At 38.0% G+C, this 11,755-nt stretch overlaps 1 protein-coding gene across 1 annotated transcript; it reads right to left on the reverse strand.

Moving 5' to 3' along the window:
• Positions 1-4,241: 4,241 nt before the first annotated feature.
• On the reverse strand, positions 4,242-7,054 carry LOC107774073 (uncharacterized). The gene is made up of 2 exons (XM_016593545.2): positions 5,952-7,054; positions 4,242-4,609 (listed from the first exon to the last, which is right to left on the reverse strand). The coding sequence occupies exons 1-2, from the start codon at positions 6,942-6,944 to the stop codon at positions 4,532-4,534; spliced, it is 1,071 nt and encodes a 356-aa protein (XP_016449031.2). The 5' UTR covers positions 6,945-7,054; the 3' UTR covers positions 4,242-4,531.
• Positions 7,055-11,755: the final 4,701 nt, after the last annotated feature.

An 11,755-nucleotide genomic window follows, 5' to 3' on the forward strand; every position in this document is an offset into this window, starting at 1 on the left:
GATATCGTGCTCGCTTAGATCGATGGTAGCCTCCCCAATAGCTCGGGTTTATGCAAAATTCTCCTCATGGGAAAAGTTGTGATGATCGAGATGAGGTGGCATTGGAAATAGGGTCTAAGATTCCGTGGAGCTACGACCAAGGCTAGAGCTAATTTTTCGAGCTATGGGTAACTCGTCTCGGCATCGACGAGTGTTTTGCTAATGTAATAGATGGAGATTGCGTACCTTTGTTTTCCCAGATCAATACTGCGCTTACTGCTAACTCGGAGATGGCAAGATAGACGAGGAGTTGTTCCCTAGGTTCGGGTATTGAAAGAAGGGGCGGTGATGATAGGAGTTGTTCCCAGATCAATACTGCGCTTACTGCTAACTCGGAGATAGGCTGGAGGGGATGGCTCTCATGGAATGTATTCATGGTCGTCTCACTATGGCATTTTACGCAGTGGCCTGATCTATGATGTGGAATGTCGTCTCCAGAGTCACGCCGTCAGCCAAGATGGGGAATATAATTTCCTCGAATGTCCAATTAACTGCATTATTAAAATCGATTAGCGTGATGCAACACGACACTATCTTATCCCCGATCCTAATTTTGGTAAGGACTCAGGGATGGATAGTGCATGCACCGTTTCCATCGTCCACCATGATGCATTTGACATCGGTATCTAAATAAGAGAAAGTCAAACCGCCGGCATCCGACTCGTCGAAGATGATACTTTCTTGAGTCCATCGTACCGTTCGCGGGTGATAGACCGCTTGAGCTTGTGAGTGGTGGTGAACTTCACGTCGTTGATAGAGGCGTTGTCGCCGTTACCGATGATCATGTTGATGGTATGAGCTGGCGATGGCGGCTTTGGCAGACCTTGATGTTCACGTCCTCTGGCGAAGTTGGTCCTCCCCTTATTGCTTAACAACTCTTTGAGGTGCCCTTGCCATAACATGTTTACGAATTCTTGTCTGAGGGCGATACAATCTTCTGTTTTGTGCCCGCGTTCCTAGTGGAACTCACATAAGGCGTTGGATTTTCTGGTGTTCGGGTCTGATCTCATCTTCGTCGGCCACTTCACTTTTATTCCGAGTTTCTCAAGAGCGTAGACTATTTCTCTAGGCGACACACAAAAATTATAAGCAGATAATAAATGAGGCATACCTCTTTCGTTCTGATGAGTCCTTGTCTTTGACCTGGACGGGCCTTCTTCATAGCAGAGGGAGGGTACGGTGGCCGCCCTGACATATGGTTGGTGCCATTCCCTATTAGGTCGTAGTATCGGATGATCTCTTCTTGTACTATCTTTTCGTTCTTTTCTGGATTCGGTTTGTACTGAGGTTAGCCGATGAGTTGGTCCGTTGAGGTCATCCTCATCTGCTCAGACCTCGGCACAATAAGCATTGTGGATTTCATCCTAAGTGGTTGGAGGATACTTCATCAATCGGCTCAACAGTTTTCTAGTTGCTCTTGAACCCTCTCAACTCAACCAGTTCTGAAAAGCTGCGACCACCATCCCTTTCGGATACGTTTGGCAGAGTCATCCTTACTATGTTGAACCGGGCGAGGAAGCACCTTAGTCCCTCTCCCAAGGACTTCTTAATAGCAAATATGTCGTTTACTCTCGTCTCAGCCTTCTTGGCTCCCGCATGGGCAGTTACGAACTTATCGGTCATTTCTTCGAAAGTTTCTATGGACCAGGCTGGTAGCTGCGAATACCATGTTAATGCCCCGCTCGTGAGGGTTTCGCCAAACATCTTCAACAAAATAGAAGACATTTGTTCCTTGGCGAGGTCATTGCCTTTCACGACGGTGACGTAGTGAGTCACATGATCTTCAAGATCGATCGTTTCGTCGTATATCCTGAGGAAAAGCGGCATTTTGAAGGTCTTTGGTATGACATGCGGGGCTGCATCATCATTGTACGGCTGCTCTACAAACATGCCAGTGTCCATTTTCGACAGCAGCTTAGGAGCGCCCGGTATCTTGTCAACTCTTTCTTGGTGCTCTTTCATTTGGTCTCAGAGTGTCTTGTTTTCATTCTCCATTTCTTCCACGCTCTTTAGAATGGTAGCGAATGCGTTGTCACCTGCACTGTCAGTAACATTATGAGTTATACCTATTGTTGGAGGGAGGGGTTGGTTGTACTGCTCGTCTGTTTGTTGTATTGTACAAGCCCTTGCGGTTTCTGCAGTCATGCCTGGAGTGAGTTTGTTGAGGACGCTTGTGTGTCGGTCAGCCAAGCATCGATGAATTTTTTTACAGCTGGGGGCGACCCTTCCTCTGTCGACGTGGAGGTCCCTTTTCCGCTCGGTTCTATTATGCTGCAGTGTGGGGGAGGTGACCTATCTCGCCTAGGGAAGGCGTTGGATGTCGTGTCCTCACCTACTGTTTCACAGCTTTCGTTGATGACATTTATGAGGTTGGTTGGAAAGTCACTTATTATTTTTTTCCTTTCTCCTTGGTTACCTGCCATGTAGGATTTTGTATACACAAAGAAAGGAGATCTCGGTTTTTTTTAGTGTTAGCGACTTGCGTTAGTTGTAGATCTAGAGGAAACTAAAAATTTAACTAAGAAATCCCCACAGACAGCCCCAAATTGTTTGACCAAAAAATTCAGATCTTGGTTCAAATAATTAAATTTATATAAATGAGGGTTAATCTTAGCTAATAATAATATCCCTAAGATGTAGTTCTTATAAAGCAACAAATACTATGTAGATATAGTCGGATAGTGGCGGTAGCATGCAATAAATATTTCAGAAATCAAAGGCAATAATGTAGCATTCAATATTAATGAATAGCAATAAATGACATTTAAGTAAATAGAATGAATGAGTCACCCAAGAAAGGATGGAATAAGTAAATGTTCTTTCTGACAATAATAAATTATGGACAATCCCTTGAATATTTGAGTTATTCTCGGATCTAGCGGAAAAATGTAGACAATAATCTTAGTGAAAAGGTGATGTTTGTATCTTAGCAATGAGATTCGATTATCTTTCTCAAGTCAAAGTGTATTTTTGCAAATGAATATCACGTGTCCCCTATAACTATATCTCTTTCTATTTATAGGGAACATGTTCCTAGAAACCCTAATAGTACAAGTGCAGAGAATATCTACTAGAACATTCTCCATTAAGTCCTATCTTAACACTAGTCGTTATAACTCTGTCAAACATGCTCGACTTCGTCCTCGATGACGTCTCCTCGACTTCAGTCTGGCTGACTCATCGACCATGGCCTTTGTTGATAATCAAATTACTTCGGCGTGGTGCCCCAAGAATACTTTACTGATATCATTTTGGCTAAAGATGGATTTTGAGCCATACAATTACGAATTGCATAGTATGCTGAGTTTTATACGCAAGAGTTTCATAATCTAGCATATTATGTTGGATTTTTTTTAGTGTTTCAGCTAAAAATATTTTTGTTCGGATTTTATTTTTCGCATTAAATAGTGAATATTTTTCAGTTACTTTCCAAACACTGGCTATTTTGAAAAAATTATACAGTATAGCCGCTACCAAAAATAATAGCCCGCAATATATATTTTTTGTATTAATATATAATATACATATCTTTTACATATTTGACTAGCGGATATAATTATATTTGACTGTAACTTGCGACAAGGAAGGACCCATAAAAGCAACCATTTCAACTCTTTGAATTCACTTGTTTTCACATTTCCGAAAAATTCTGTGACAGTATCTATTACTACATTCTTAGCAATGTGGGAAAACATGTTTTATGCCCAGCGCTGAGAAAAATGGATAAATAGCTAGAGTTATAGTTATTGCTTTCTGCAAGGTTATCATTTAAGTCCATCAACAAATCGTGCTGCCCTATGCAATTCTCACCTCAATTCTATTAGAAAGTCCCAACTATTTTCCTCAATGTTATCACTAGAGAATTGGAAAAAATAAATAAATTACCGGCAACACCATTGAGATAAATTTTTAGTCACGTTACTATGTTTACATTAAAGTCCAATATTTCTTTGGAGTCTTTTATTCCTACTAGAAATTTTATATGCCAATAGCAAATATAGAAACCGTTTAATACTTATTTATTTTTGCTTATAGATAAAACGAAATGAAAATTCATATAGCCAACGCTTGTTTGCTTGAAATTTAGTAGTTTGTCATCAGAGAATTGGTTATATTACTCGGGTATAACACTTTAGCTTATTGTCTCTTTTTGGTTGCCAGGAGAATTGTCATTAAAGTGGGACTACAGAAAAACATTTGTAGCCAACTAGGGAAAATGCTCATCATCAATATTTGAAATTCATGAGTATGATAAGAACTAGGGACAGAGATAAGAGTCATCATGATCATAAAGTTCACACATTCATGGCATACTAATCCTGACAAATGCCTGGGATTTGCAGAAGAGCAAAATACATCACATAAATAACTGGACAGACCAGCCAACATAGCAAACATTCACAAACAAAATAAATCTCAAACTTGCCAACTTTTATTTTGTAATAGTTCTTAGTATGGCATAAATCTGGTTCAGATGATTAAAGCACACTGCTCAATCATCATAGTGTTTGCGATGGTGGTGCTTGTAGTGTTGTTTCTTCTCCTCGTCATCATCGGAGTTGTCATCACCCTGCCATTCATACAGATTAGATTAGATGGATCAGAGAAGAGTTCAAATGAGGTCAAATCTTAACACCAAAACAAACTCCTCCAGACAAGCTTAAAGCACAGTGCCTAATGCAATTCGTCACATGCTTAAAATGTGTGTGGATTATGCATAGTGCACGTCCTTGACAATCACAAATGTGTCCACACTCTGGAAGAGTCTCAAACTTCACAATATAGTGAATACATGCCTGCAGTAACGTAGCTACATGTAATTAAGGGGGTTAAACTTTTTTCATTTTTAATGAAATAGGTAAAATAATGGAGGGAGCTTAAGTGAAGCCTCTTCGTCAGACAATTAAAAAAGGACATCTCGGTGCCGAAGCAACCCGCATTCACGCAGGGTCCGGAAAAGGCCGCACCCCAAGGGGTGTGATGTAGGCAGTTTACCCTGATGCAAGCATCAGTGGCTGATTCTATGACTCAAACTCTATAGGTCATACGGAAACAACTTTATCGTTGTTCCAAAGCTCCCCTTTAAATAGGGTAAAAAAGACATCTCTTGTATATATATATATATATTTATATAAAAGATTTTGAATACCTTTGACATAATTGAAGCTTTTAGTGTAGTGGCAAAAGTGATTCAAAAAGTTGTTTTAGTTCGCAGGTTCAAATCCTACATGTGGCATTCATGGATGTTTTTAGATACCCTTGTTAGAATTACTGGGCTCGAACATTGTGTGCTTAGTTTATGAAACACTTGAAGGCTAACCCCTTTCTTCTTCCGGTTCTTTTGACAATTGCGGATTAAGAGTGAATGCACACAATAATTAGCTACTTACAATGAGTTAAGTCAGGCATCTATACATGATAATATCTTCCTCACACCAAAATGTAGGCAAAGTGAAGTACTCATTTTACAAGCTGCGGTTTCTGTGAAATCAAAGGATTGCCTATATGTTTCTTGCCACACTATCATGCCTCCCTTGTTCATCTAACAAAATAAAATGAGACCTCGGGTAATAGCTACAGTGGGTGCACATTCAAGAGCCTCGCCAAATAAGTACATACAGCTGAAGCTTAAATTAACATTTATGCAGCGTTCTCAAAACTGTACACGACTCGTTGAAATTGTTCTATTATTAGTCTCTAGGTTTTCCCCTTAGCCGCAAACAGACTGAAACATCTCAATGCATCAATAGATATAAACTCTCTATTATTAGTCTCTAGGTTTTACTGAGTCGTCGTTGTTGTTGTCTCTAATAAGCTACTATTCAAAATTTCAAAGTATTACTAATAGAGAAACTTAAAGGATTCAGAGCAAGAGATAAAAGTTCAATCAAAACAACGAAGAGAATACTCACATATTTCTTGCGACCATAGCCCTCGTCGTCCTCATCACGACGCCTCTCATAACTGGGTTTCTTGTAGTCCTCCTCCTCGGACCTTCCATAGCGAGGCCTCTCATACCCTTCTCCCTCCTCAGTCTGGTAGCTTGAACGCCCATAACTGGGCCTCCTCTCACCCTCTTCCTCCTGCCCGTAGCTTGGCTTCCTCCCATATCCACCAGATCCATACTCTTCGGACTCGTTCCTACGCTCATAACCCGATTCATATTCCGAGCTAGGCTCCTCATATTCGCTCTTCCTCCGGTATCCCGATCCGTACTCTGGAGCGGGCTCTTCATACTCACTCTTTCTCCCATATCCAGATCCGTATTCTGATGTGGGCTCTTCATACTCGCTCTTTCTCCCATACCCGGATCCATATTCTGATTTGGGCTCTTCATACTCACTCTTTCGTCCATACCCAGATCCATACTGGGGAGTGGGTTCTTCATATTCACTCTTTCTCCCATACCCGGATCCGTATTCAGAAACAGGTTCTACATACTCACTCTTTCTCCCATACCCGGATCCGTATTCGGAAGCGGGTTCTTCATACTCACTCTTCCGTCCATATTCACTTTCTCCACCATAGCCACCACCAGGACGATTCATCCCAGGCTGGAACCCATAATTGGGCTGAGGCTGCTCATAAGCTTCGCCTTCTTCCTCAGATGGGCGATGATAAGATGGAGTTGGCCGAGGCTTGGGCCTAGAATAGCTCTGGTACTCAGTCTCAAGAGCCTCATCACCATAAGCAGAAGGCTCAGCATAAGAAGAGTACTGAGGACGATCATAGTCGAATTCATCAGAAGCAGAAGTAGGCTGATAACAGGTTTCATCAGAGGGTGGAAGTGGACGACCGTAAGTCAAAGCGATATCGTATCCACCGCCGTACGGAGTTGGATCGTACTCGTCGAATTCAGCACCTTCGTCATCTTCGCCGTGGTAGCCTTTTGGGTAGTAGGACATGGTTGTAGTTTGGGATTTTCTATAGCTTCAAAATTTTCAAAATCTTAGATCAGATATTTGTAAGGAGCAGATCTCTCCCTATATCTTGGGCTCTAATTAGCACACTTCGATATGTGAATGAAACGGCGTCGTTCCACCGACTCCTTATCTTTTTCTTCCGCAAATTAAGGATACGTGCCGACATCCTCTCCAATTTGTAAATATTACACGATTTCCTCTGTAGTTTAACATTTTACAACAGAGTCCCCTATGCTTTGTGCAAGTAAGCCAAATAAAATACAGAGTACTGTAATAAAATAAAGACCGCTAAGTAAATACAAATATAGAGAGAAACTGATATATTATTCAAATTTCAAACTTATATTCATAATAAACTGAAATCTCCTTTATTTATAGAAGAAAGTAAGTTGTTACTGTACCAGATATAGATAATTTTCTACCGGAGGTAATGTTTATCCGTAACGGAGTACCTACAGGATAAGTTCATTGTACCAGATATGGATAATTTTCTACCGGGGGGTGATTTTTATCCATAATGAGGTACCGAAAGGATAAGCTCATTGTACCAGATATGGATAATCTTCTACCGGGTGTGATATTTATCCATAACGGGGTACCGAAAGGATAAGCTCATTGTACCAGATATAGATAATCTTCTATCGGAGGTGATGTTTATCCATAACGAGGTGCCGAAAGGATAAGTTCATTGTACCAGATATGGATAATCTTCTACCTGAGGTAATGTTTATCCATAACGGGGTACTGAAAGGATAAACTCATTGTACCAGATATAGATAATCTTCTATCGGGGGTGATATTTATCCATAATGGGGTACCGAAAGGATAAGTTTCTTCAGGAGACTTATTTCCAATAGAGTACTAAACAGATAAACATATTTACGGCGGAGTCTCATATAGATAAGTTTCTTCAGGAAGCTTATTTACAACGTAGTACTAAATAAACATCCATAATATAATATATTTATAACACTCCCCCTTGGATGTTCATTAAAAGATAATGTGTCTCATTAAAATCTTACTAGAAAAAACTCTGTGGGAAAAATCCTAATAAAGGAAAAAGAGTACACATATTTAGTAATACGCATAACTAGTTGTCTCATTAAAAACCTTATAAGGAAAATCCTGTGGGAAAAACCTTAGTAAGAAAAAAAGAATATAGTGCATATTTTACTCTCCCTGATAAAAATCTTGTTTCAAATATTTGAGTCTCCGCATTCCAATCTTGTATACTATTTTCTCAAAAGTTAAAGTTGACAAAGATTTAGTGAATAAATCTGCCGGATTGTCACTTGAACGGATTTGTTGCATATCAATATCATCATTTTTCTAAAGATCATGTGTGTAAAATAATTTTGGTGAAATATGCTTTCTTCTATCTCTTTTTATAAATCCTCCATGTAATTGGGCTATGCATACAACATTGTCTTCGTATAAAATTATGGATCTTTTATCACATTCCAAACTATATTTTTCTTGAATAAAATGAATCACTGATCTCAACCATACGCATTCCCTACTTCCTTCATGAATAGCTATTATCTCAACATGATTTGAAGAAGTAGCAACAATAGATTGCTTTGTGGAGCGTAATGATATGACAGTACCTCCATATGTAAACACGTACCCGGTTTGAAATCGAACTTTAAGTGGATCAGATAAATAACTTGCATCTGCATAACCAACAAGATCTGCACTACCTTTATTAGAATAAAATAAACTCATATCAAGTGTTCCCTTTAAATATCACAATATATGCTTAATCCCGTTACAATATCTCTGTGTAAGAGAAGAGCTATATTTTGCTAGTAAACTAACATAAAATGTTATGTCAGGCCTTGTAGCATTAGCAAGATACATAAGTGCACCAATTGCACTAAGATAAGGTATTTCGGGACCAAGAAGTTCCTCATCCTCTTTTGAAGGTCGGAACAAATTCTTATTCACTTCAAGTGATCAAACAACCATTGATGTACTCAATGAGTGCGCTTTGTCCATGTAAAAGCATTTTAAAACCCTTTCTATATAGGCAGATTGATGGATAAAGATCCCGTCTGTTAAATGTTCAATTTGCAGACCAAGACAAAGTTTTGTCTTTCCAAGATCTTTCATCTCAAATTCTTTCTTAGGATATTCAATTGCCTTTTGGAGCTGTTTTGGAGTTCCAACGAGATTTATGTCATCAACATAAATAGCAAGTATAACAAATTCTGATGTTATTTTCTTTATAAAAATACATGGACAAATAACATCATTTATGTTACCTTCTTTCATCAAATATGCACTGATGCGATTATATCACGTGCGTCCAAATTGATTTAAACCGTACAAAGATCTTTGTAATCTGATTGAGTACATCTCACGATACTTTGAACTATATGCTTTAGGCATTTTAAATCCTTCAGGAATCTTCATATAGACTTAATCAAATGAGTCATATAGGTTATGACTTGCATTTAGATGGCATGAAATCTTCAGGTGTCTAGACTACAAGTCTGATCCTTACAATCTTTTACAATATTGTGAACTATATTGTATCAAATATATCATCGATGATCATTTTGTATCGGTTTCTAAGCGACATAACTTGTTGAGATCTCATCACTTTCTTTATTTTCAGGTACCTGAACTTCTTCTGGAGTTTCATGAAATGTTATGTCGTGGGCTCTTCTAGAGCTCATATCCTCCTTATTATGATCATTTCGATCATTTGCTCCTATTATTTTTCAAGGATTGTTACCTTCGGAACCGATCGGTTTACTACGCTTCATACGCGCAATAAACTTTATCCTTCGGGGACTTTAATTTTAATAAGAGCATTTACAGTTGAAATATGATATTTAATTTTGAATCAGCAAATGTTTCCGGCATTTGACTTGAATTATCTTCTAAGTGAGGATCATATTAATGATAATTCGATTCATATAGCATATTTTTCAGCTGTTTATTTCATCCCCCAAATATTAGAAAAACTAACACATATCCCCAATCTTCTTTGGAAAACCTATCTTTGTGCATTGTGGTAGAGAAATTAATCATATACCATACATCAAAAGTTATTAGATAGTAAAAATATTTGGTTTCTGATCCTAAACCAATTGTGAGGGGAGGACTTATCATATATTATTGGTCTGATGCATACAAGTGCTGCTGTATGCAATTTAGAAAATCTTAGACCAACATTTGGCTTTGTTCTCATAAGCAATAGTTTAGCCATTAATAGGAGGTATTCAATGCTAAACTAGCTTGGATATAAACTTGCATCATCAAGATGAACTATCTTGATATCATAATCTGAAAATTATGCTCTTAATTGAGAAAAGCAATTTCAAATGCCAAACTGCAGGTTGACAATAAACACACATGTAATCATCTCATATATGCATCTGTAAGTGGTTCACATGATAGGTGAATGGGCCCATATTCACCTTTTATATATTCCAGAATTCAGGGGTCTTAGTCCCAACTTTAGCTGGTATAATCAATTTATTATGAGAATAAGCAACACAAGAGAATTCTTGAAGAATCTTCTAGTTCTTCAGTATATGCTTATCTGAATTCTCAAATAGCTCATTTAAAAATGACAAATGAAAACTTCAAGTTTATCATGGCATGTGTTATCTCTTAGTAAGCTTCTGGTTTACTATGGCATAAACTTTTACATTAGTAAACTTTTAGTTTACTGTGATACATGATGTAGTACAAATTGAATAATAAGGCAGGTAACTTCTTACATACATATTATTTTACCCCTATGATTATGGAAACTTGAAGATTTTCAATCTTCCAATTATTTATAGTCTCAGTATGATAACCATTCGTATTAGTAAACTTCTGGTTTATTACAACATATGTTTTGAATACAATCATATAATATGAATGACAAATTTGCATATAAGCTCTTCAATTTATTATCCACAATCAAATATTATTCAGGCACTACTTGTGTCATGTGTCTTCTAGACAAACAGTTAGCTCTTTAGGAGCTTTTGATAAATTTTGTACTACCAAATATCTCTCAGACACTTCTGGTATCATAAGAAATTTTTTTTCAAAATGACATAAACAAAATAAATATGATAGTAAACATCATTATCAAAGTAAAACTTTTATTTATGTACAATAATTACTAACCATACTATCTACTATAAACAACAAAAATTAAAATATTTATATTTTTACAGATTTATCATCGATCACATGACTTATTTCTCCTTCCAGGAGTGCAAAGTAATCAGCTACATCCAAATGCATGAAGTCTAAATTATCTTCAAAAATAAAATTTGCTTAAACATTTTTCTCTATCTTCTTCAGGGAGGCTTGATACAGCTCAACCAGGTGCTTTGGCGTACGACATGTACGTGACTAGTGCCTTTTTTCTCTACATCTATAGCATGAATTTTCTGCCTTTGCTGCTTGCACCGCTTCATGCTTTTGTTCCTTCTTTTTCCACTGCCGGTGGTGAGGAGGGTTCTTTGGTGTATTATTATTACCATAATTAGAGTTTCTTCCCTGACCACGGGTATGACCACGACTGGGGTCACGTCCTCTTCCATGCTTAGCTTGGTGGAAGTTCGTCTCATTCACTTCAGCGAATGGACAAGAACCAGTAGGTCGGCTTTCATGATTTTTCATTAATAGCCCATCATATTGCTCGGCTACAAGAATATGTGAGATACGTTCAGAATAATTTTTGAATCCCATCTCTCGATATTGCTGCTGCAGGAGCATATTTGAGGCATGAAAAATGGTGCAAGTTTTCTCCAACATATCATGATTAGTAATATTATCAC

The sequence above is a fragment of the Nicotiana tabacum genome, chromosome 17 (assembly GCF_000715075.1).
Source record: "Nicotiana tabacum cultivar K326 chromosome 17, ASM71507v2, whole genome shotgun sequence".
In the NCBI taxonomy this organism is placed as follows: domain Eukaryota; kingdom Viridiplantae; phylum Streptophyta; class Magnoliopsida; order Solanales; family Solanaceae; genus Nicotiana; species Nicotiana tabacum.